At 43.2% G+C, this 26634-nt stretch overlaps 2 protein-coding genes across 4 annotated transcripts; both read left to right on the forward strand.

The window, feature by feature from the left end:
- The first annotated feature begins 305 nt into the window (after nt 1–305).
- On the forward strand, nt 306–5785 carry LOC146964453 (protein NLRC3-like). 2 transcript variants are annotated; one of them, XM_085766729.1, is made up of 6 exons: nt 306–1837; nt 1923–2096; nt 3706–3879; nt 4278–4451; nt 4577–4623; nt 5164–5785. In XM_085766729.1, the coding sequence occupies exons 1-6, from the start codon at nt 321–323 to the stop codon at nt 5685–5687; spliced, it is 2610 nt and encodes an 869-aa protein (XP_085622855.1). In that variant the 5' UTR covers nt 306–320; the 3' UTR covers nt 5688–5785. The 2 variants fall into 2 exon arrangements, with proteins under 2 accessions (XP_085622855.1, XP_085622856.1); XM_085766730.1 differs by lacking the exon at nt 3706–3879.
- A 2186-nt stretch (nt 5786–7971) lies between these two features.
- mocs1 (molybdenum cofactor synthesis 1) lies at nt 7972–24144 on the forward strand. Of its 2 annotated transcripts, none has more exons than XM_085766732.1 (11): nt 7972–8267; nt 9672–9783; nt 11416–11583; nt 12788–12952; nt 15039–15100; nt 15437–15548; nt 16269–16381; nt 18056–18166; nt 18260–18380; nt 18482–18544; nt 21789–24144. In XM_085766732.1, the coding sequence occupies exons 1-10, from the start codon at nt 8070–8072 to the stop codon at nt 18535–18537; spliced, it is 1218 nt and encodes a 405-aa protein (XP_085622858.1). In that variant the 5' UTR covers nt 7972–8069; the 3' UTR covers nt 18538–18544; nt 21789–24144. The 2 variants fall into 2 exon arrangements, with proteins under 2 accessions (XP_085622858.1, XP_085622857.1); XM_085766731.1 differs by having other exon boundaries at nt 7981–8267; nt 18482–18529.
- The last annotated feature ends 2490 nt before the right edge of the window (nt 24145–26634 follow it).

Consider the following 26634-nt stretch of genomic DNA (forward strand, 5'->3'; position numbering starts at 1 on the left):
AATGACTTTAGGATTAACACGTGTTGTTTGCTCATTCAGGAAGTACAGCCAAAGTTTGTCGACACAAACTAAAATCTTCCCTGAAGGAGAGCTTCCAGTGTGTGTTTGAGGGGATCTCTAAAGCAGGAAACCCAACCCTTCTGAACCAGATCTACACAGAGCTCTACATCACAGAGGGAGGGGCTGGAGGGGTCAATGATGAACATGAGGTCAGACTGGTTGAAACAGCTTCAAGGAAACCAGACAGACCAGAAACAACCATCAGACATGTAGACATCTTCAAAACCTCACCTGGAAGAGAAGAACCAATCAGAACAGTGATGACTAAGGGAGTGGCTGGCATTGGGAAAACAGTCTTAACACAGAAGTTCACTCTGGACTGGGCTGAAGACAAAACCAACCAGGACATACACTTCACATTTCCCTTCACCTTCAGAGAGCTGAATGTGCTGAAAGAGAAAAAGTTCAGCTTGGTGGAACTTGTTCACCACTTCTTCACTGAAACCAAAGAAGCAGGAATCTGCAGCTTTGATCAGTTCCAGGTGGTCTTCATCTTTGACGGTCTGGACGAGTGTCGACTTCCTCTGGACTTCAACAACACTGAGATCCTGACTGATGTGACAGAGTCCACCTCAGTGGACGTGCTGCTGACCAACCTCATCAAGGGGAACCTTCTTCCCTCTGCTCGCCTCTGGATAACCACACGGCCTGCAGCAGCCAATCAGATCCCTCCTGAGTGTGTTGACATGGTGACAGAGGTCAGAGGGTTCACTGACCCACAGAAGAAGGAGTACTTCAGGAAGAGGTTCAGAGACAAGAAGCAGGCCAGAGAGATCATCTCCCACATCAAGACATCACAAAGCCTCCACATCATGTGCCACATCCCAGTCTTCTGCTGGATCACTGCTACAGTTCTGGAGGAGCTGTTGAAGACCAGAGAGGGAGGAGAGCTGCCCAAGACCCTGACTGAGATGTACATCCACTTCCTGGTGGTTCAACTTAAAATGAAGATGGTCAAGTATGATGGAGGAGCTGAGACAGATCCACACTGGAGTCCAGAGAGCAGGAAGATGATTGAGTCTCTGGGAAAACTGGCTTTTGAGCAGCTGCAGAAAGGAAACCTGATCTTCTATGAATCAGACCTGACAGAGTGTGGCATCGATATCAGAGCAGCCTCAGTGTGCTCAGGAGTGTTGACACAGATCTTTAAAGAGGAGAGAGGTCTGTACCAGGACAAGGTGTTCTGCTTCGTCCATCTGAGTGTTCAGGAGTTTCTGGCTGCTCTTCATGTTCATTGGACCTTCATCAATTCTAGAGTCAACCTGCTGTCAGAAGGACAATCAACCTCCTTGTGGATTAAATTATTAGGTGGAAATTCAACACATTTGTACCAGAGTGCTGTGGACGAGGCCTTACGGAGTCCAAATGGACACCTGGACTTGGTCCTCCGCTTCCTTCTGGGTCTTTCACTGGAGACCAATCAGACTCTCCTACGAGGTCTAAAGTCACAGAAAGAAATGAGCTCACAGACAGTCCATAAAACAGTCAGATACATCAAGAAGAAGATCACTGGGGATATTTCTACAGAAAAAGGCATCAATCTGTTCCACTGTCTGAATGAACTGAAGGATTGTTCTCTAGTGGAGGAGATCCAACGGTCCCTGAGATCAGGACGTCTCTCCACAGATAAACTTTCTCCTGCTCAGTGGTCAGCTCTGGTCTTCATCTTACTGTCATCAGAAAAAGATCTGGACGTGTTTGACCTGAAGAAATTCTCTGCTTCAGAAGAGGCTCTTCTGAGGCTGCTGCCAGTAGCCAAAGCCACCAACAAAGCTCTGTAGGTGCACATAATGATTAAGTAACTTTGTATGAGAGAAAAATACACACATCCTTATCATTTGTATCATTTTGTCACACCCCAGGCTGAGTGGCTGTAACCTCTCAGAGAGAAGCTGTGAAGCTCTGTCCTCAGTCCTCAGCTCCCAGTCCTGTAGACTGAGAGAACTGGACCTGAGTAACAACGACCTGCAGGACTCAGGAGTGAAGCTGTTGTCTGTCGGACTGGAGGGTCCACACTGTAAAGTGGAAACTCTCAGGTTTGTGTTTTTATTTAAGAACCTGGCTTGTATTTTATAGTATGGGTTTCTAAAATATTTACTCTAGATACAACAGATCATATTAAACGCATTCGTGAAGTCCTCTGGACGCTCACAGTCTGCTTCTTTTTCTGATACGAGCTACTGTTTTGTCACAGTAGCTGAGGCAGAAAATCGCCTTCTTTTTCAGCATGTCTGTCTGCCTCAAATTGCTGTGTCAACCTCTGAGCCTCAGGCCAGAACCACGGCTGAAACCAATTCATTAATCATGGACTCCTCTGATATCTCTGCACTTAATCTACTTCTGACCTAGCCTGACAAGCCAGACTATATCACTAAAATGTATAGTCTGGAAACGACTGGTAGACCTCGGCTCCTACCAGGGGGTGGGATGAAGGCTGTCTTTCAAACTGCCTCTGCACGCAATAGGGTAGCGCTACGACCAATCAGAGCAAAGAGCAGGATCACGTTAGCCTGACAAGCCAATTAAAATGTATGTCGCCATCGCGTTAAGCCCTCCCAACTAGCCTCGCATCACCAGGCTCTTCAGACAAGCGAAGAGCCTGGTGTCCGTTACCTCTGAATTAGTCTGCATTCTGGTTCCTGTCTGTAGCGGATACCGAAATCACCAAATTCACCAAAATAAAAGTGTTCACCAACATAAAAATGAAAATTAAATTAAAGAGTTTTACCGCATTTTATTAGCTTGGTGCTTTTATTTTGACGGAAAGGCCTGTCTCTCTTGCCCTGGATCCGTTTCCTTCCCAAAACAGCGAGTCAACGGCCCCAGACTACTCCCAACGACTCTCTAACAGATAGAGCGCTGTGATTGGTGAACACAATCGGTGTTCGAGACTCAAAAAGTTCCTATGGCTCGTTTCTAGACCCACCTACGGAGCAAATATATTTGCTGCCGCTAGGGTGCGTCTAGATTTCTAGGCTACTTCTGACCCCTATCTCTCATACATTTATATGAAGTCTCTGTGAAACACAACACACACACACATACATACACACAGGTAAATTTATGGATTACTAAAGACACACAAAGGTTGCCAGCTCTTCAATCAGTGTGTTTATGCACAGATTTGGAGAAGTCCGGTATTAGTTGGACTAAGGTGTTCACCTGCACTCCAGTTGTCTAGTTCTTGTCTGATTAAGGCAATAATTCGTTTTTTTCTTTCAATTACTGAATGAGTGTCAGTGCTCAGTAAAAGATGATCATGTGTCTGTCTGATGAGCTCTGTCTTGACCTTAAGTTTGAGGGTTTGATTCCCTTGTTGACAGAGATGGCCCCCCTGGCAGCGGCCCTCTCAGACTTTCTGCGAGGGAATTTTTCTAGTTGATTATATTCTTTACAAATACTGTATGTCCTGTTTGTGTGAGTAGCCTACTTCATTATTACTTATGTTACGTAGTCACAAGGACTCAATCTTGTTTTTGAAGGTTAGAGTAGGTCTCTAGGAAGGAATATACATGTGTGTTGTCCTCTGTAGTGATGGAAATAATTGTGTCTGTGCACGCATGCATGTGTGTGTATAGTCATACTTTCTGTGACCAGACAAACAAAGCAATCAAACGAAACATTTTTCCCCTCATGGCTCTGCAGACTGAGTGGCTGTAATCTCTCAAAGAGAAGCTGTGAAGCTCTGTCCTCAGTCCTCAGCTCCCAGTCCTCTAGTCAGAGAGAACTGGACCTGAGTAACAACGACCTGCAGGATGCAGGAGTGAAGCTGTTGTCTGTTGGACTGGAGGGTCCACACTGTAAAGTGGAATGTCTCAGGTAAGTGTTTAGCTGTGATGTATTGATTACTGTAAGTGGTAATTTTTCTGCTGCTTTCAGCATCTGTCCCAGCTGTGACCACTGCATTCATCTCAAAACCTTCTGTTAAACATTAAAGGCAGCACAATAGGATGAAAGTGGTTTCTGCTTCAATCAGTCTTGTATATCTATTGTTCATCTAGACTAGAGTAATAGCAGAGTAGCAGTAACACATTTTATAAAGTTATCTAGCTCATCAATGCGTGTTGTGCCTGCTGCAATGTCTATATGTCTTCTCTAGAGTTGGTTCCCCATTTGTAAGAGATGGAGTCATACACGCATATTAACTGGATTCCACTCAGTGATTAAACATTTTGGTTTTCCCCTTTTCTTCTTTATTTTTGTTTGTGTGTGTTCAGTCTGTCTCGTTGTCTGGTCACAGAGGAAGGCTGTTCTTCTCTGGCCTCTGCTCTGAGCTCCAACCCCTCCCATCTGAGAGAGCTGGACCTGAGCTACAATCATCCAGGAGACTCAGGAGTGAAGCTGCTGTCTGCTGGAGTGGAGAATCCACACTGGAGACTGGACACTCTCAGGTATGGACAGATGGACAGACAACAGCAGCTCTCACACTGTGTCTTTCTCTCTCTGAATAACCGAGGAACTCCGCTTCATGTTTCATGGTGGATGAAGTCAATCCTGATTATGTTTCTTCCTCCAGGGTGGACCATTGTGGACCTCAGAGACTCAGACCTGGTGTGAGGAAGTGTGAGTGTGTTTTAAGTGAAATTGTGCAAATTACATTTTACATTGGGGCAGTTCATAGTCCATAACTTGGTGGAATGTCTTGGTTACTTTTTTTTAGAAACAATGCTGGTTCTGGAGTGAGCATGTTCCACTGTACTGTTACTGTGTTCCCTGTTAACATATTAGTACCAGGGCTTACCCAACTTGGCCAGGAGGAGGAAATATAGTTTTGTGCGACCCCACCAGCTAAAGAGGGTCCTCTGACAGTGGCAGTGCAGGACTGTCCGGACACAATCTCTTCCACACTTCTAGTGTTGGTGGTAGATTTGGGGACAGATATCATATAAATGTATTGCTCTATTGATTCACCAGCAAAGTTTTTTTCCTTTTCCGTCATCATCTAATCCTTCATCTGTGGCTCCTGAAGCATGGTCCTCTGGTCTCCCCTGCTGCAGTGAAAGACCATGAGAGAAAACAACAGTCCTCAAATAAGCCTCATCCATGAAATCCAAATTCAATGTTAATATTTAAATTTTGTTTTTTTGTCTCTTGCTCTATCAGACGCCTGTGAACTGGAGCTGGACACAAACACAGTAAACAAATACCTCAGACTGTACGACAACAACAGGAGCATCACATGTGACAGAAAGCATCTGCCATATCCTGCTCATCCAGACAGATTTGACTACTGGTCTCAGCTCCTGTGTCGAAATGGTCTGACTGGTCGCTGTTACTGGGAGGTTGAGTTGAGTGGAGATGTTTATGTATCAGTGAGTTACAGAGGAATCAGAAGGAAAGGAGACAGTAAAGACTGTGTTTTTGGAAGAAATGATCAGTCCTGGAGTCTGTTCTGCTCTGACGGTCGTTACTCTGTCTGGCACAACAACAGAGAAACATCCATCTCCTCCTATGTCTCTAACAGAGTAGCAGTGTATGTGGACTGTCCTGCTGGCTCTCTGTCCTTCTACAGTGTCTCCTCTGACTCACTGATCCACCTCCACACCTTCAACACCACATTCACCGAGCCTCTGTATCCTGGGTTCTGTATCTGTCTTGGTTCCTCAGTGTCTCTGTGTCCTGTGTAGGTCTCACTGTCTCTCCTGAGGACAGAAACCCTGCTGGCTCCAGGTCAGCTGCTGGAGTCAGAGTTGATTCTGTTCACCAACTGTACTGTGAAGCAGATCAGATTTATAATTCCTTAATAGGCTGTATGCACAGCTCCACTACTTACTGAACTTAAACAAGCTCCTTTATTTCCTGTCTTACATTATTAGACAATTATTGTTGTGACTACTGAGGTCAGAGTCAGACACACCTGGATTAATCAGTTTGTCCAATAATGTAAGACAGGAAATAAAGCAGTTTGTTTAAGTTCAGGAAGTAGTGGAGCTGTGCATAAAGCCTATTCTCTGGAGTCTGGATCATCACTTACCACCATCCAGTGGACAGCTAGTCAAACTACAACATCTTGTGTGCCGTCTCTTACTCTGACTGGGTTTCTTTCACAGGTTAGACTGGTTCTATGTCAAGTTTTTTGATGTTATGAGGGTGTGACATTCTCTGGAAAGTGTCTGTAAGTCAACCTGAAGTGAACTCAGCATGGAGAGAAAGGTGTGTCTGAATAGGATCACCAATCAACAGTTTGCTGTGTCACAATATTTTGTGATAATTACTGTAAATGTGTATGAACATTACTATGGTTAATATGAACAATGGCAATAAACTGTCAAAAAAATAGATCTAGCCTATAATTGTTCACATTATAATAAACAAAATATCCTTTATTAATCAAGCATCTTACCAATAGACATCTTTCTCTCTTTCTTGCAGTTAAATGTGAGATGCCTACAGCTGCTTCAGGAGAACAACTTTTCCTACTTACAGAGCCTGCATGTGATGTATTGATCAAGGGTAGCATGTATTCAATACATTGATCAAAATATTGCACTGATGTAAGTTATAGTTAGCCTACGTGTGGTAATGAGCAGGAAGCGGTCCAGCACATTATAATTCTTGTTGATGTTTTTTGTAACTGATTAGCTAGTTTCCATAACTGGCAAACTTAAAACTCTTATACACACGGTATTTTTATTTTCTCCTTTTACTCTTTTGATTACATAAACAGTATACAGTAGCGATACGTCGGGGAGCCTGTGCATATTCTCATTTGTCCAGGTCATAGTATTTCAAAGGAGACAAATAACTAAGTCCAGTTGCTTTCGATTTAACCTTCCTAGACAAATAACTAAGTCCAGTTGCTTTCGATTTAACCTCCTTTTAAATAGCCTATATGTCTTAAAATGTTGATTATTTAATTTATAACTATATTTTATGAATATTTCAAATTAAAGTATGGGTATATGCCAATGGGTGTTTGTGTGTTTTGAACAAATATTCAGAGAGTCTCATCTTTCACCACCTCCAAAAGACTACAAGCTCCCAATGCTGTGCAACACTGGAATCTTGAATGGGCAAACACATACACCATGGGCAAACAAGAGACTGGTCAGTGGTCACAGATGCACTATGTTCAAGGCCGGACCAGGACATAAGTCACAAGAGAACGAAGAGGCTGCTTAGGGCCCCGGTGGCCACGAGGGGGCCATACGAGTGCAAGAAACGCCAAATCTTATCTTTCTTATAGATCAAATTTAAGAAGTTCAATCAGACATCAAAAATACTATACTGAGCATTTTTATTGCCCAATTTGATTTTTTTTTTTTTAGTGTGGGAGTACTGGAGCTCCTGGAAAGATCCCAGGCCAATACAGAGAAGTTCAGTTCTGGTCCTGAACAAGTTGCTGTGGAGGCCAGAGCCAGGACTGAACCCTGTGTGGCCCTGTGTAAACTTCTGACTGTGGACAGACAACACTGTGAACTGTGCCGCTGTCAGAAGATAGGCTACCTGTATCTTCTGACAGCGGCACAGTACATAAGTACTTCTGTAGAAGGCAGACAATGTTTAATCCAACGAGGGGCAGGACATCCCAGATGTGCTGTCTCTCCATCCAGATCTATTCTCCTCTGATAGGATGGTGTTGCTGAGTTTTTTCCAGGTCACTGGAGTCTTGCATATCTTCTTTATCCGTGATGTTTGGCTGATAGCCATGTCTTACACTGTGTGTTGGTCTGCTTCTCAGGTGATTCAATCAAATATTTAAATATGGGGAGCGTATATGAACGGCAGTGTGCTGTACATGGGGGGGCGGGGTGGGTGGGGAGTGTAAAATAAGGGTTCGTTACCAAAAGAAAAAAGAAAAAGAAGTCAACAACAAAAATCTTCTGTTTCTTTCTTGTACTACACTACCCAGCATGCACCAGCACCAACGTACTAGGGCACGATTGGCTGACGTAACCCCGCCTCGGCACGCCGCTATCTACGTCCAGATAGTGACATGTTTACCGCAGAGGAGTCCAAAGCAGCCGGGCTGAAAACTTGAGAAGAGCTCGGAGCTGTAGAACAACACCATGGCTGCTGTCCGCAGGCTGCTGACCCGCTCGCTGGACACACAGAGGCGTTTAAGTAACCTCGGGAAACTGTACGCACGGTGCGTCAGTGGCAGCACTCAGCGGCCGTTCTCCAGCGCTACGCAAAAGGAAAATGAAGTTGAACTTGGGGACTCGACTGTAGCTGCTCCCTCCTACACCAGCTCCAGGAGCAGACAGGTAAAACACACAGCTCAGACTGACTCTGTGAGCTGTTGGGGATACTGGACTGACTGGCTAACGGTAACGTTAGTTCATGACATGTGGTGACAGGTTGTCCCTGTCCAGTGCCCGGGCCAATAGGCTGAGCCCTGTGTGAGTCTGAACATTAAACCTCAGCAGAATGATTACAGCAGAGGTGTACTGCACTGTACAGCTCCTGGTTCAGTAGACACTGGCACATGGCAAGTTTACACCAGTTTATTTGGATAATTGATCAGACAGGACCCCAGAGAATGTAAACATGAGCTGTTTTAATTAATATTGCCTTTTTGTTTTAACTGATTCAATTGCACTGCCTGATTTCAACCTGCTTTTAATCTTGTGTAGCCTACTTCTTGTGGTTTATATTGTTTATTTTTCACTTTCTTTTATTCATTGAAACATGTTGAGTGACAGAAAGGCGCTATGAAATAAAGTGTAATATTATTAGTGATTAGCCTATTATTATTATTATTATTATTATTATTATTATTATTATGAATTACTTGTCTAACTTTCCTCAGTGTTCAGTGTTAAATCAACACCTGTGTGTAAATGGAGAGCTTCCTGACATTAAATCACTGGGCTTCATATCATCATGTGATCTGAGGCTTAACTCACTTGTCTATAGGTTCACACTGCTTTACCTGAACTGACCTATTGATTCTTGTCTGAAACCACATGCATAGGCCTAAGATTTGTATGATTTTAGCACCACAAAAACTCAAAATTATATTATTCAGGACCCCCTCGAAAATAAGACTCTACACTTAAAGGGGCTATCCTCTCAGTAAATTCAAATAAACTCACATCTTGGAAGATGAAAGACAGATTTTACAATTCCAGGTTGATAGTTGTGTGTCTGACTGTCAGGCAGGTAGTACAGAGTAGGACTGCTACTTCTTTGGTAGTAAAGGCTGTAGGTTTAGTGTTACTCTTTTGAAAACCTATACAGATGATATGAGTTAATCTATTACTCTCACACAGGGGTGAAAAAGATGATGCATTGAGGGTCGGCTGGGTGCTGTGGTTAACGCCACATCACGTGCTTCCTTCTGACATAACAGCAGTTGCCCCTGTTGACAGTCAAAGGTCGTAAGCCATTAACAAAGCCATGTGCAGCTCCCTCCATGTGACCGATTTGTACTTTTACTTAAGTGTGGCTCTTTCAGGACGATCGCATATTCTGCGTTTCACCCAGAATGCAGCACTGCTGTGTCCTTCAGCCTGAAATAAAGGTCCTTATCTGGCAAGACGTGAAAAAGGGGAAAGTCAATTTAACAGTTTGATGAAATTTTAAAAAAAGTGCTTCTGTCCTCTCATTCTCTATTTACATGTCCTATCAGCTCCTCAGTGTATTTTCTATGTTGTCTTTGTCCCCAGGAGAGGCTGAGAGACAACAACACGTTACCCTTCTCAGCGTTCTTGACTGATAACTTCGGCCGGAGACACAGCTACCTACGCATTTCTCTGACAGAGAAATGTAACCTGCGCTGTGAGTTCCCTCTGTGACCTAACAGCCTCTGTAGTTTATGCTCACCAGTTCTTATCCAGCTGAAGACACCACATTCAGTAAGAATGTTTCTGCTGCTGCCTACAACCACCAACCTCCACAACTGTTACTGATCATGTTAGATTTGATTATCACAGGGACACAGTTTTCCCTTCTTTGCCAAGTGAATGGAGAAGAACAGGATTTAAAGGTGCTTCAGCAGGGATATGTGTTGACTTGTGATTGAAGAACAAACATTATGACTCTCTACTGCCAAAGCAAGAGAATGTGTCTTGAATGTGTTGTGAATGTCTTCACCTGAAGATGAGAAGTCAAGGCCTCTTGAAGTTCTTTTCTTTTCCCCCATTTTGATGCAAAATCACATGTTGCACCAACTAAAGTTTATTTTATCCAATTTACTGAGTGCTGGTAAATCCACCATGTCTCTGGCACAAAACAATACAGAGGATTTTAATGAAACATTAAAAGCGTTGGTTCAGTTTGTATGTGATGACATAATACACAGTGACACATAGACATAATACACAAGTGACAGGATTAATGTTTGTGAATTAGCTCAAATCAACCTCACAATCACATATCGAGGCTAATTAGCACACGTGGCTGCTTTTTGAATCATTAGAAAAATGACATCACCATCATGTGGGATCAGTTGGTCAGGGGTCAAGCTTGTCCATCACTATGGCAGTAAGGCAAGGCAAGGCAAGGCAATTTTATTTGTATAGCCCGTTTTTACAAACAGTTTGTCTCAAAGGGCTTTACATGGCATCGTAACAACATCCTCTGTCCTTAGACCCTCACATCGACTGAGGAAAAACTCCATGGAAAACCCTTTTAACAGGGAAAAGTCGGAGAAACCTCAGGGCAGTAGTCCATGGAAAACCCTTTTAACAGGGAAAAGTCGGAGAAACCTCAGGGCAGTAGTCTTGAAAATAAGGAACACTGACCAACACTGTCTAATAATATATCTTTGTGAACTGACTTTTCATTTTCAGTTTTTGCCAAAACTTTCATTTCATCACGAACAACACAAACCTTTAACGTGGGTCGTCCAGCCTAAAGTGCTGCCCCAAGTAAACGCCACGCTGCTTGTAGGAGCAGACCTGATTGGTTAGTTCACCATGTATAACCACTGGACTATGATCCACCAACTGACAACATCTTAGATAAAATTAAGGTTTTTTTTCAACATCTAAATCATGTTAATAATTGGTATCATACACAAACAGGAAATAGAGAGTGGGGGTAGGTGTAAGGGACTTCCTACTCTTTTTAGAACATGTTTAACTATTTATTATTAGGCTAATAGTTAATTAGTAGCAAAATTAGAAGGGTTTTTCTTGTTTATATATGTATGTTTATATATATGTATGTATATGTGTGTGTGTGTGTGTATATATATATATATATATATATATATATATATATATATATATATTTTTTTTTTTTTTCCCCCTGTGATTATGGATAGTTGGTTAGTTTGATTTTATTTTGATTTCTCTGTTCACTACTTCTACATGTTCGGAATAAAGATTTCCCACTGAAAACAGAAGGCATCTGCTGAATGGTAGACAACATCTTTTGCTGATCTTTTACCCCTCTGTCCACCTGCAGGTCAGTACTGTATGCCGGAGGAGGGGGTGAAGCTTACGCCACGGGGTCAGCTGCTGACCACCTCTGAGGTTCTGACTCTGGCTCGCCTCTTTGTGAAGGAGGGAGTGGACAAAATCCGCCTCACTGGAGGAGAGCCCCTCATCAGACCTGATGTGGTGGATATCATTGGTAAGGAGAAGCAAACAACTGAGAATATGGAGTTGACATGCACTGCTTAGTTCAGGTCATATTGAGATAATGTAGCACAGTAGAAACCTGGTTGATTGTACAATGTGTTAGCATGGGAGCAGACGTTGAAAGCTGGGGACTAGATTTCCATGCATGCCTCCAGGTTAAGACATGTAGAGGGGGAAATGAAGTTTTACGCCACAGCTCTGTGCTTAGTCTCATGATGTATTATCACATAATTTAAATTTTACAGCCTGATGTGAGGGTGAACCACTGTAGCCATGATCACTGAGGGTCACGTTCTGAGGACAGTTCCTCTGCGTTTAACATGGAATCATGTCATGTATGAACAAAGCATTGTGGTGTGACTAATGGGTGAGAGAACCACAGGCTGCTACAGTAACAACCTGTGACCTCACATGACTGTCATAAAAGTAGTTGGTTCGTTACCTTTATTTTTTATCTTTATTTACAAGTTGTGACCTGCACATTCACCACATGTTTTCCAGATAAATTCGTGCAAAAGCACTCAGCGCGTTGCCTTCAGGCACAGTCTTTTGGCAAGTAGACTCTGCATTTACCAAGAAAACAACTCTGTCTGGTAACATTCTGTTATTATCTCATAGCGTGGTGAATGTGCAGGTCACAACTTGTCCACCAGAGCGTTTTGGAGTTGTTGGCTTGTGTATTTGATGAGTTTGATGAAGGGAACCAAGAAGACAGAATTGTTTTACTGAAGTGGAAATGAAGTTCGAAGTTTTGCATTTATGTATAAATGATTTTCTATCTAATTTATAAATACACATATGTGTTCTACAAATTTTGCCTATGTGCTGAGACTTAAAGCATTTATAAGATTTGTTCAGGTTTTGCATTTGATTTTACTGCCACCTGCTGAGTGGACTGATTGATTTACTCAACTATAAATCAGTCTCTTCCAGGTGGAGAGTGAAGTCAATTTTAATTTTAATTTATCTATTTATTTACATATTTATGTATTTATTTTAAATAATAGTCAGTGTTGTTGTTTGTAACCTGCAGCTTGCTGGCCTGTGTTTTAGCATCTTATACCACTAAGGGATTTCCAATTTCAGGCACAGAAACTTGTATTAAGTTTGAGCTAGAATAGTTGTCGATGTAACCAGTGAAAAGCTTCATACACATCTTTCTCTCTCTTGTTCCCATGTTTTTCCCCCCTCTGCAGCAGAACTGAGGAAGTTGGAGGGTCTGAAAACCATCGCGGTAACGACCAATGGAATGAACTTGGCCCGACTCCTGCCCAAACTGAAAGAGGCTGGACTTGACCTGATTAACATCAGCCTGGATTCACTGGTCCCGGCCAAGTTTGAGTTTATTGTCAGGAGGAAAGGTAGGAGAAGTGTCAGCGCATTATGTTAACTACAAGACATAAAGGAAGTTGATTAAAGCTTACAACACAAAAATAGATGTGATGTTGAAAGACACATTAGTCACATAGTCAAACAGTGTCCTCACTTTTGTGTTGATGTCAAATTTGAATGGTTTATTCTAGAGTTTCTTTGACACTCAATGCCTAAATAGAGTAAATGTGTTACTTAACTCTTCTATTTGTCTGTCTTTGTCCATCACCATATAAACACCACTAAGTCAGTACTGTGTGTATTGTGTGAGGCCAGTTTTGTGGGTCAGTTCCATTAGGTTAACAGAAGGAGTCTGTGAGCTCAAACACACATGGACTGGTGTGGAGGTAACAGCAGGGAGAGCGCTGGGTGTTGGCTCATTAAAGACACACAGATGGAGCACTGAGATTAGGAAATGAAGGAGGGAAAAAAGGTGTGATGGCATCACTGGCAGAAAGACAAAGCACCTTCTGAGCCAGTCCCTTCTTCTTCTACACTGGAGTCTTCTCTCATTCAAAGCTGAAGCAGACATTAGATAGATTATTTAGGATTTTTAGTCAACATATGTGGCTTTTAATGGTTTAAGAAGAACTGTAGAGGACTAAACATAAGCCTCACCTCCTCCAGTGCAGTTTTTACCAGCCAGTGAGAGTGTGTGTGGATGTTGGCAGCCTGGTGCTGCTGCTGGAGGGATTAGATGAGGTGTTTACATATCAGTGGTTTGGATTTAACTCACATGTTAAAAGGCAGTGAACAGAGATTACAGATCTTATGTAGTGGAAGTCTATGAAGCTGAAACAGGCCTTGTCAGAAACCTGCTCTCATCTCAACATTGTTTTATGCCTGTTGAATGGATCAGTAAACCCATCCGCTGGTTGGATATGCTGTTTACCCCATGAGGCTCTCAGAGGGCTGGGACACCGGGGCGGTGGTATTGATCTTTCAAAGTTGTTTTTCAGCCAATAAATGGCATGCATGTGGAGGCAGAGAGCCTCTATTCTCCCTGTAACAAGTTAATACATTTATTAAACCATCACTATTACTCCAAAGCTGTTTAATTAAAGCAGAAGTAAGTGATATATTTGTGTTAATATAAGTCTTAAATAGTTATATCTTCCGACAGCAATCACTTACATAGAGTGTTTGGACCGAAACATGGGTCTGTCAGTCCCTCTGCTCTGCTCTGAGTCGAGGAGAAAACTTTTCTCGTATCTTACAGTTTTTATCCAATGAGGAGAGAGAACGGCATGCAGGGCTGTGTGTGCAGCCAAGGGACGCCGTGAATGTGGTGACGTAGGGACGAGGACTGTTATGGTGCGTTCAAGGCAGCCCGTAACTCGTGTTTTTCCGACCTGTGAAGTCGTACAAGTTCGATCTGGTACGAGTTCACGGGTCGGAAGTTACGAGTGGCCGTTATAGTGCACTTTCACCGGTAAAACAGGTCGGAAAAACACGAGTGGGTTGCCTGGAACGCTACAAAGTCGTAAGTTGTGACTTGAAGCTGTAATTTACAGTTTCAAAAGCCTGCCTGGAACGCAGCATTAGCCAAAGCGAACGGATCGCTTACTTCTGCTTTAAGGTAAAAATGTAGCATAGTTAAGCTACAAATCCTGCATAGTTCCTCTTTAAAATAACCTGCCCCAATGGAAAATTCAGGGGTTTAGAAACACGTCTGTTTTTTTCAACATAAGGTTGTGAAGGTGTTGACAGAGCTCTTTGCTTTGACCCATCATCAGATGCTTCTTGCGTGACACCTTGATGATGACAAACCTTTTTATAGGCATCAATCAGGACTAAAGCAGCTGATGTTAGTGATCAGTGATAGGAGACAGGAGGACTTTCTGAATACTGACAGATTCCACTGCTTTCTTTTCTTTCATTCCTTTTCTTCATGTGTTAAATACTTATTCCCTGTGTAATTTCACTTTATTAATGTATGGATATACAGTATATGTTGTGATTTCTTTGTATGTGTGGATTACTTGGGTTGTTACTGACATCTGGTGAAAGTTTCATGTCAACAGCCCCGTTAGAAATGTATTTACTGAGAAAAATGTTTCTGTCTTTTCCCCTCAGGCTTCCACAAGGTGATGGAGGGCATTGATAAGGCTATTGAAATGGGCTATGACCCTGTCAAGGTATTTCATTCATCATTACTTTGCTTTTATGTTACATAGAGGTTTACTCCCACACAGTATTATTGTTAAATACTGATCATTGTGTGTGTTTTCGAATCTGTTTCATCTGCCCATTTGTATCGCCAATGCTTTATGCTATGTTTTTTTTTAATGAACCGATTTCTGCATTTGGGTTTTTAAAAGAAAAACAATTGTAATTCAAAACTATTTTAACTACAATAATCAATATTACAGATATATTTTTTAAATATCATATTTGTATTTATTATTACAATGAGGAAAAAGACTGGCTTCCTGTGTGTGGTGATGAGATATGAGCGGTGCTGCTGTCTGCAGGTCAACGTTGTGGTCATGAGAGGCCTGAACGAGGACGAGCTGCTGGACTTTGTGGCTCTGACAGAGAAGAAGCCTCTGGAGGTGCGCTTCATTGAATACATGCCCTTTGATGGTGAGAGCTTACACCTGCACTCTTTTATTACTCAGGTGTGAAAAGGAAACTTAAGAGTTGGATGATCGTACCGGGACATTTTCATACAGTGCATTATTCAGCACTCAGTGTGGCATGAAAGGATTTTGAATGTCGACATTTGCACTAAAATATGGAGGATTTTACATATAATGTGCACGACTGCTAGCCTGATGCATCAGCCGCTTATTTCATTACATTTCATGTAGCGTCTGAACACGAGCCATAGGGATTCGTTTGCTTCCGGGAGGCGGTTGCTTACATTTGCTTCAACTAATCGCTGCTGCTTGGTGGTCACGTGTGCTATACACCGGTTAAGCTCATAGGTTAATCTTGAGCGCTTGAGTTCAACGTCATCGCCTTCACTTACCCGTCTGTTCGCTGATTGGTCCGTCCGCTCTGGCGGACGGAGCAAACCGAAACGCATTGCTAGTTTCCTGACTACATGGTTGAGGCAAATGAAATTTGCCGGAACCAGTAGGCGGCGCTAGCCTGGCTACACGACTGCTGCAGTGCATTTAAAATTTAAATCATCAATTTGATTATTTGATATGAAGCAGTCAAAGTAATTAGTAACAGTGTTTTGTTTGTGTTTTTGGCCGATGACATCTGTAAAGAAGGTGTGTTGTTTTTGTTTTGTGTTGAGTTGAGTGTGCTGCACCCTGCTACACAGTACTGACCCACTCTGCTGCTTCTCTGCAGGCAACAAGTGGAACTTTAAGAAGATGGTGAGTTATCAGGAGATGCTGGACCGCATCAGGCAGCAGTGGGCCAAACTGGAGCTGGTTCAGACCGGACACACGGACACTGCTAAGGTCAGTGTGTCCAGCTGCACAATACACTCAGAGGTTCTGCAGGGAGTCATGAAACCTTTGGTTGATTATACAATTTTGTTTATTTTGTATGTTTTTTTTTGTTTCCACATTTATGCTTAGAATAAAAACCTCAATTTGAATAGCTTGTATGCATGATTATCATTCAATAGAAAGACATTGTTGATATTGGCATTGGTATCAGTTAACAAGGTCTGTTTATAAATGGCAGTGGCATTGACCATGAATATACGAACCAGTGTAATAATTGAATAGCTGAATCCAGGGTATGTTTATACATGGTAGGCTACAAGGCCTAGTTTAATATTATACACAATTTTATAAATATTTAAAGTAGGGGGTCCCTACTTCATCTCTTCATCAGTTTGGTGGTCCTTGGACTGAAATACGTTGAAGACCCAAGCATTAGAAGATGGTAACATGTTGTCATGAAGCACACATGGTCAGCAACAATACTCAGAGCTGTGACATCCAACCCATGATTGATTGATAAAGGGCCAGAATGATTAAAGCCAACATTCCCCTCACCAGTGCTCCACCACCACCGGTGTAGACTGAATCCATGGATCATATTGGATTCATGGACTCTTGGTTTTTACACCAAATTCAGAGCCGACCATCTGCTGCCTCAGCAGTAATCCAGGTTCATCAGAGCAGGCTGTGATTTTACAATCTTGACTTGTCCAGTGTGGGTGAAGCAGTTTCTGCTGCAGCCTCAGAGTCACAGAGATCACATTTTTCCGGAAGGTTGATCAGTGTGATAATTTATTAAGACTCCTGAGGTGTATTTGTACATTTCTAGCTGAAATATTAGTTTTGTCCTTCATATATGGTCAATTCTTCCTGAAAAAGAATCCAGGATGATATCAGCACCGTTCATTGTTGTTAAGATAGTGGACATTATTTAGAATGTATTGTCATTGGTTTGTATGTGAACACAAAACTGAAATCAACATCCTTCCACATGTTATCTGTGCCGAGGTCCGAGAAAAACATGAAGAGGTTTTTTAGTACAGTTAAACTCATTGGTTTGAATGCTTGGAAGTATTTAAAGGACGCTGTCACATGTACAATGGCGAGACAAGGCAGGTTTATTAGTATAGCCCACTTTTACCAACAGTTTGTCTCAAAGATCTTTACACAGCATCATAACAACATCCACTGACCTTAGACCCTCACATCCACTGAGGAAAAACTCCCAGGAAAAAACAGGAGAAAGCTCAGGGTGAGACAGAGGAGGATCCCTCACCCAGGATGGACAGACGGGACATAGATGTTGTTTATAGACAAGAAAACTGTTTGCAACATGGAATATGGGATGGAAATTAGCATTGCTGCTATAATCCGGCACATTTACATGTTTTTATATGTACATTGATGTGCACTGTCCCACCCAAATAAACAAATAAAGTAAAGTAAAGTAAATATGGGATGAAAGGAAATTGTTCAGTCAAGACGAGCTGATGAACATAGCTTCTGGTGCAGGCTGGGTCATATACAGGGAGAGCAGGTGGTGGTTGGTGCAGATGGATGGAGCTCTGGAGTCTGTGAAATCTGTGGAAAACAGAGACAATGACACACCAAAGTCAAACTACAAAGTACAACAAATAATGACGTGGAAGAAATGGCTTGACGCTCCTCTTTGTCTTGTAACAGATATACAGAGTACAAGGCTTCAGAGGTCAGGTGGGCTTCATCACCTCCATGTCCGACCATTTCTGTGGCTCCTGCAACCGCTTACGCATCACTGCAGACGGCAACCTCAAGGTAAAGCTCCAGCTGAGCTGCTACTGAGCTCTGCTTGTGTCACCATCAGTCTTTTTAGTGTCTCACTCCTGTCCTCCCTGTCCGTCCTGTCAGGTGTGTTTGTTTGGTAACTCTGAGGTGTCTCTCAGAGACGTCTTGAGGTCTGGAGCGTCAGAGGAAGAGCTACTGCAAATCATTGGAGCAGCTGTGGGCAGGAAGAAGAAACAACACGCAGGTAGATTTATGAACAGTTGGTTCATATACAGCTGTGGTTTCTATTCACAGACGACCAAGGAGTTCCATTCTTCTGTAATCTCTTCCTCTTTGTCTTCTCAGGCATGTTCAGTATCTCCCAGATGAAGAACAGGCCTATGATCCTCATTGGTGGGTGACGTGGCTGTACGTACAAACCTCTCACCCTCACATCTCTCACTTCTCACTCACGATTTCATTTTCATGGTTTACCACCATGTTTTCCTCTACACTCAGTCTGTTAACCCATTTCATCCCAGCTTTGTCCCAGACATGGAAATATGATCATGTGTTAGTAACCCTTTAAACCTAATGTTCTATGAAACAGCAGGTGAAATGTGTCTTATCAGTGTTGTGACTGGTATTTAGTACTGCATCAATGTGTGTCTCTTATGAAGTCATCAACATTCTTACATGTCCCTGCACTATTAACACATATAAGGACTGTGGATCAATTTCCTGCTCCTCCAGACCACATTTTAAGGTGGACTTGGACAAGATACTGAAGCTCAGAGTGCCACTGATGTGCTATGGGGCTGTGAATATGTGTGTATAGTACAAAGGTGTGTGTAGGAAACAGACATGGCCACTACGACTTGTGACTCCAGGATTGAGTCGATTTCTGCCAAGCTTAATCCCATTCCCTTCAATGGGGTTGATCTACTACAGGTTATAATACATGTATAAACAAGCTGATCTACTGACAGTTCCACCTGTGCCACAATGCACCACCTCTAGTCCAGTGAATGACAGCCTGGTATCCCAGGCACCCAGGTATCCCAGTTTTTTTTTTCCTGACATTTCTTCTTACTGTAGTTCAACAATATGTTTATTTTCCCCTTTTGTATTAATCCATTGGATCAAATTTCATTCTGCGTTTGCAGCCATCCAGTGCTTCTTTGAGACTCTCCCTGACAGAAAACCCTCATTTCAATACTGCGGTTTGCGCGTGTTGTCTTTTAGGCAGTCACCACTGTGCCACGTTTACGCACTATTCTACTATTTATTACTCTTTTATTTACAAGTATGCAAGTTAGGTTTAAAAGAAAGCTTTCATTGTGTGTTATTTCATATCCAATCAATGTTTTCTACTTGTCTACCTGCTGAAATAGGGATGATAATATAGGACATGCGATGCTTTGAAATCCTTAGATACAGCTGTGCCTGCAGCAGAGGAAGGCAAACGACAGCAGAGACTTGAGACTTTAAAAGCCTTGTTCCCATCCCTGGGAAAAGGGACTTTATGAATGTTACTTGCACTATGAAGCACTTCATCTGGGTTGTCAATAAGACTGGAAAATCACTATAGAAATCTATTATTATTGTTGTCACTAACTCATTCTACGGCCACACGGAGCAAAGTAGAGTAATTACCAGTGCATCTATCAATACTAGTTAAAACTTTTCTACCATCTGAATGTCAGTAAACTTTACTAACTTTCTGTTTGGGAGCTTTGATGCAGACGTCCTCTTCTCATGGTGCAACCAGGAAGTACTAGCTCTACTCCTGACGACCAGTGCTCAATGTGTGACTGTGCATATTTCACTTTATTATTTCAATATTTGTTAGAAACACAACGATAGAACTTTCAGTGACACTGGAGACTAATCACTGATAATAATATTCTATTTTTATTGGGATTAAATGGAACATTTACATTAAGGGAACTTAGCAGGATTTCTCCCGTGGCTATGCTATATTTTTTACCTTAAAGCAGAAGTAAGTGGTCCGGTCGTTTTCGCTAATGCTGCGTTCCAGGCAGGCTTTTGAAATCGTAAATTACAGCTTCAAGTCACGACTTACGACTTTGTAGCGTTCCAGGCAACCCACTCGTGTTTTTCCGACCTGTTTTACCTGTGAAAGTCACTATAACGGCCACTCGTAACTTCCGACCGGTGAACTCGTACCAGATTGAACTGGTACGACTTCACGGTCGGAAAAATACGAGTTTCCTTGAACGCACCATAACAGTCCTCGTCCCTACGTCGCCACATTCACGGCGTCCCTTGGCTGCACACACAGCCCTGCATGCCGTTCTCTCTCCTCATTGGATAAAAACTGTAGGATACGATAAATGTTTTCTCCTCGGCTCAGAGCAGAGCAGAGTGACTGACAGACCCGTGTTTCAGACCAAACACTCTATGTAAGTGATTGCTGTCGGAAGATATAACTATTTAAGTCTTATATTAACACAAATATATCACTTACTTCTGCTTTAATTAAAAAGCTCCAGAGTAATTGTGATCATTAACTACATGACTTGTGACTTGTTAGGAGTGAGAATGAAGGCTCTCTGTCTTCACCTGGCATCTCATGGCTGAAAACCAACCTTGCAACATCAGTGTAGTACTTGGCCGCTGCCGCGGTGTCCATAGATAGATTTTTCGCCGGCTTCGTTAAGAACAAGTGCACATGGGGCGGTGTTTATCTCAGTTGGTAGAGCACCTGCCCCATGTGTTGAGGCTATAGTCCTCACTGCAGGCGGCCCCGGTTCGAATCCCGTGCCGAGCGGCCCTATCCTGCATGTCATTCCCCCCGCTCTGCCTCCCATTTCCTGTCTCTCTCTCAACTGTCCTGTCAATTAAAGGCAAAAAGCCTCTAAAAAAAATATACGAAGAACAAGTGCACATGGCCGGGAGGAGGGTTAACAAAACAGAGGAAAAAAGACCAGACTTGCATAGTTCTCTTTAAAGGGATATTCCGGCGTAAGTTTAACCCATGGTCCAATGCACCGTGACACCGTGTTAGACCCCCCCTCGAGAGATGAAGTCTGCTAGCCGTTAGCTTCTCTAGTTGTAGCAACTTTAGCAAAGACCGCACCATAACAAACAGCGCAGTCTATTCATCCACGTGCAAACGATCAAAAAGCCACTTATATCCACAAATAATGCTCAGAACAGCACCATACTTCATCAACAGTACAAACAGGGTCCCAGCACATAATACGAGGCATCAAACATCTGTTAGCTTAGCCTGGTTTCTATTGAAAAGAGACGAAAACAACTCACCCACTCTCCTCCAGTTATACGCTATGCAGCAACTTCCCGTGCTCACCATAGCGTCCAGGCACTGACAACACACGTCTGAGGCCGACTGGCAGCACAGACATCTGGTTTCAGTGGCCACCGACAGGCAGTGACCACACATGATTGACCACTCGAAACCCCCAGGTCCAGCACATAGACTCCACCGGCAGATCTCCCTCTCTCACTTTTCTCCTCCATTTCCTTCAGCTCGTGTTCGGTAAACTCGGTCTCATGGGTTAAACTGGAATATCCCTTTAAGATAATAAACTTTTTCAGTACTAAACAATGCACTCATCTTCACCTCAATATGAATGTTTCTTGTTTTTTTAATAAACAATGTCCTTATGGTCTTTTTCCCAAACAGGCAGCTCATCCCAGATGCCTTTGTCTGTGCCAGTGTCAGCAGACAGCCAGAGGTCTCCCCCCATCGTCCCCCAGCTTCTAATGGACACGTCCCTCTCTCCAACAGCAGCTCCTCACACGTGTGGTTCAGGCAGCAGCAGAGTCCTGCACAGAGAGAGCTGCTTGTGTCTTCCAGGCTGCGCTGCTTCAGCTCAGGCAGCCAGCGTTTGCTGCTCTAGAACATTAATGAGTGGGGGGGTCCATGTTGGGTCACATAGTAACAAAGAAGAACTCAATGTGACAGGAAACCCTCACAGTGTAGCACTAGCACCTCCTCACTCCTCTGAACCTGGTAGTGCTCTCACTCTCAACAGTCGTCACACTAAGACCGCAACTTTCACCACACGCACAAAAGACATGATCAACACTCAAGACTGTCTCAGGTCCGCACAAGCCAGGGGTCCTGATGCTTTGAAGGGACGTTTCCTCAGGGCCCCAGGAACACCTGTCATCTGCACATCAACCATTGACCAGATGAATTTGAACCACCACAGTGTTATTAGACTGTGTCACAGCCAGAGTTCCAGCAGAGACCCCACAGTCACACCCACACACTCTGTGAGTGATCGGGCCGACACAGACACACACCCGGATCAAACCACAGAAGCCCAGCTGACGCACACGGACGCCCAGGGCCGGGCCACCATGGTGGACATCGGGGGGAAAGCCCCCACCCGTCGAACGGCCACAGCACGCGCCACCGTTGTGTTGGGTCCCGTGGCTTTCCGTCTCCTTGGAGACAACCAGCTGGTTAAGGGCGACGCCTTGGCCGTGGCGCAGCTGGCAGGTATCATGGCCTCCAAGCAGACCTCAGCCCTCATTCCACTCTGCCACCCGCTCCCCTTAGACCACGTCTCCGTCACCCTCCACCTGGACCAGCTGCAGAACGCAGCCGTCGTCACAGCAACATGTAGCACTACAGGCAGGACGGGAGTGGAAATGGAGGCTCTGACAGCTGCTTCTGTGGCTGCGCTCACTGTCTATGACATGTGCAAGGCAGTGAGTCATGACATCATCATCACAGATATTAAACTGCTCTCTAAGACGGGAGGGAAGAGGGACTTTCATCGCCATCCTTGAGCCGCCCTCCATACTTATGAATCTGACACAGGAACAGAATGAGTGGATTAAATGCATCAGAACTGTCCCAACTTTCACTGGCAATATTCTATTTTTCTACAAGTTAAAATCTATATCATCCAAGCAACTAAAAAAAACATTTCCACACATTATGGGCTTAAAGCTACCGTTGGTAAGTCGACAAGTGAAAGTCCAGTCTGCGATTATATGATTACAGGCTGTAGGTGGAGCCAGAGAGTTAGATTTTGTCCTAAATTATCCATTTGATGTCCGACTATCAGAATATAGTGACAGTTCCAACAAATATGACTGAATAATTGTTACCAACTGAAGCTTTAACTCCTTAATTGCTACTCCCATAGTATATAGTGCAACACACAAGACATAATATAACACTTAAAACATATAAACACTTGTGTTCAGGATCCTGATGATCCGTGATGATGTCACAGACCTGGTACAGATGTTGAGAGCTCCATCCAGAGGAGGAGCAAAGAGATGTAGATGTGACAAAAGAATGAAGAAAGACAAGATAAATATGAATCATGATTTAAAAATGTCATTTAATTGAGGAAATGTCATCAGATAATCCAGAGTCATAGATTTTAGATTAGGTTATTTCTTATGCTACATTCAGTATATGCAACAGGTGGAGAGTTTGGAATACATGTGGCTGTGTTGTTGTTGTTTTGTCTCTAGAGGGTTTCATGGATTTATCATAGTTGAAAAAACTATTGGGGTCCTGAAGCCTCAGACAAAAGCGGACACAGGTTAAAGTAGGTTAGAATGTTCAGGAAACATGCCTTTCATTAATAAGTAGGAGTCTGATACCTGGTATCTAATGGTGCAGGTTGATTTTGGCTTCTGTCCATGATGGCATACAGATACTCATTCAACTAATTCGAAAGTAGTGTCACCCCACAGCCAACACTCACCAGGACAAATCTGATGTGTGATTGATAGAATGTGCAGTATGGACTAACTGTTTGATCACGAGTTATTGATCTTATTGAAGTGCCTGGTGAAATGACAGCTGATGCAGCATCCATGTATTATTTGTCACATTCATTTTGTCAGTGCTACAGTCTGTATAAACCTCTGACCTGCACTGCAGACCAGCAGGACTGAATATAATTATTTTTGTAATATTGAAAAAAAACAAAAAAACATTTTGTTCACTCTGTATCTAACGCATTGCACTGCTCATTTTCCATTTAAAGAAATATATGCAAACAAGGCTTGTTGAGTGTTTATTTTCCCCCTTTAAAACAGACGTGATAACTAAACTTTGTACACTGCAAGTGTTGGGTACTGTGTGATTCCACTCAGTTACAGCATACAGTGTGATACATGTTTAAGGTAACAGAGGTTTCTGTCTGGAAATTATTATACCACTGATATTATCAATTTATCATTAATACTATTGTCTGCATTCTGTCGCCTGGGTTGACATATTGAGGGTGTGAAACTGGGTTTAAAATTTAAAGAGAGTAATTTGTCATTTATAAAGATCACCATCACTGAATCAGTGTTCAGTGACCATGATCATTTTTGTGTGTATTGTGTAGACTGACGTTCAGGCTGTCAGAGTGGAGTGGGTGACATCATCAGCTGGAGTGGGAGAAGTTTTCTGAAATTGTCTGAAAACTCCCGGCCGCAAATTACACTCTACATATTTTTTCCACACTTGTCCTCTCTCTGATAATGTGCAAAAAAAGAAGCAGAGAGACTTACAGGATTTAAACTGTGAGCCTCTGAGTTTGGCCAGGTCCCTCCCTGCTAATCACTGACCCCAATGCAAAACCTGGATGGAGCTGATTTAAGAAGGAAAGCAGGAATGTATTTTATCTTGTGAGGGTTAAGAAATATTTAGAAACACCAAAAACATATCAACATGTTCAACTTGTTCTGACCATTTGGCTCAAATTTGAGACCAACCCCGAGGCAGAAAATCACACTCTGTCTCTGGGTTTCTGTCCGTCTCAGCTTGGGGTGTGTCTGTCGTCGTGGTTACACCTGAGGGCCAGAGCCACACCTGAGACCGAGAAATTGGTCAATTAGTGACTCCTCTGACTCATAATAGCTTATCAGCTATTTCACTGATATTTCTGATAAATGAGAGGAGACTCAGTGAGATGATTGGCTGTTTCTATTTCTTTTATTTCTGTCAGGACCACTATATCAAAATAATATTTATACAAGTTTTATTTGGCGGTATACTGGGACCCCCCTGCTCTTCCACGCACTTGCGTGGAAAGCTTGAGGCAGGAAGAGCACACCTTCCTGCCCTTCACGAGCCATCATGAACGGCAAAAGCAGAGAGCACAGCAGCAAAGAAAACCCAGACAGAGCAGAGCAACCAACATGAATATGAGGTTCCTGACAGATAATGGTAGGAGCTGGGGTGGAGGTGCGTTGCAAAAAAGCCGGCAGAGGAAGCAGCAGCAGCAAGGGAGGTGACGTCGGGCTAGAGCAGTTTAAATAGCGCGCTCTGAATGCAATTGACCCTTCGCCAACTCCTCCCACAAACGGCTATTGTCCAATCCTATGTTAGCAACCGTAACTATAGGCCTGGCAAGCTTTCCGCAGTGAGTCATTACGTTTGCTTTTGTGGACACATTTTGAGACTAGGACGAAAAACATTTGTTTGTAGAGAAGGATGTTGTTGTTGCTGCTGCTACTGCGGCGGCGGCGGCGGCGGCAGCAGCAATATAGAGATGTTCAGATACGAGCGGACTTTTTTTTCGACTTGAGCAAGTGTAAATATGGGGATAACCATATGTTCACCTCCGAAATGACAGCTGTACTTTTACCGCGTTTACCTGGGCTTTTAGGCGAGGGATCCTCCAGGCAGGGACTGCTTTCACTGACTGATACAGCGGTGGGAGAAAACAAAACAGCAGCCAAAGCTGTATGTGGTTCACAATCGCCCAAAAACTTGCAGTTTGACAACGTTTCATGACCAGTGAGATGACGTAAGTCTTCGTGGGTTGATAGACGGTAAAATTACCGGTCCTTACTGCTGCTCTGTACATTGTCCAGTCGTTGAACAGATGTTTTATCCTCCTGCGCGAGTCACGTCACTGAAAACTATGAATGATCTTTGTGACTTCTTCTCTCTATTATCTCAGAACAGTTTATCCAGAAAATTGCTGATATTTCCTTTGAAATCGATACCAAATACTGCCAGGAGCATGGCTGGGAGTGAAAGCTTGTCCGCCGTAGCAACAGTAACCAAGGGGGCGGGGCTTACGCGAAGGGTCAATTCCCCAATAGGAAGCAGCCACAGGGAGTCAGCTGAGCCATCAGCTGATCTGCACAGGTGATGACAGTTACGCTGTGCTGATTAAGAGCTTGACGTCATGGCCTGCCAGAAGTAACGCTACGCTTGATTTTCTATTCTAAATGCCTGCCACCAGGTCAAATACACTTTTTAGTCATTATTGTAGGCCTAGTCATTATGAGATTAAGTTGGTTAATAACGTATGGTTACATGGTAACCTTGGTTCTCTGAGTGAAGAGACTGTCTCTCCACTCAGTTACATATTCCATATGTACGGGATATGACCCCCGCTGCTTGTCAGGGCACGTGGATATTTCTTTAAGACACACCGGCTTGCCCGGCCACGCCCTATTGCGTAGCTATAAAGCGCCTGCGCCGGCGTGTAATCACTGATAGTTTGATCGAAACGTGTCTCCGAGCGGCCTAAGGACTGGAGAGACAGTCT

Source organism: Trachurus japonicus, chromosome 22 (genome assembly GCF_045865225.1).
Source record: "Trachurus japonicus isolate A0001 chromosome 22, Traja_1.0".
Lineage (NCBI taxonomy): Eukaryota > Metazoa > Chordata > Actinopteri > Carangiformes > Carangidae > Trachurus > Trachurus japonicus.

Excerpts from the sequence above, each read along its gene's own strand:
- LOC146964453 (XM_085766729.1), top strand. The coding sequence starts at position 321 with ATGACTAAGGGAGTGGCTGGCATTGGGAAAACAGTCTTAACACAGAAG. Across the intron at positions 4,452-4,576 it reads TGGAGACTGGACACTCTCAG|GGTGGACCATTGTGGACCTC; the intron begins GTATGGACAGAT and ends TTCTTCCTCCAG. Across the intron at positions 4,624-5,163 it reads CAGACCTGGTGTGAGGAAGT|ACGCCTGTGAACTGGAGCTG; the intron begins GTGAGTGTGTTT and ends TTGCTCTATCAG.
- mocs1 (XM_085766731.1), top strand. The coding sequence starts at position 8,070 with ATGGCTGCTGTCCGCAGGCTGCTGACCCGCTCGCTGGACACACAGAGG. Across the intron at positions 9,784-11,415 it reads AGAGAAATGTAACCTGCGCT|GTCAGTACTGTATGCCGGAG; the intron begins GTGAGTTCCCTC and ends GTCCACCTGCAG. Across the intron at positions 15,101-15,436 it reads TGGGCTATGACCCTGTCAAG|GTCAACGTTGTGGTCATGAG; the intron begins GTATTTCATTCA and ends TGCTGTCTGCAG.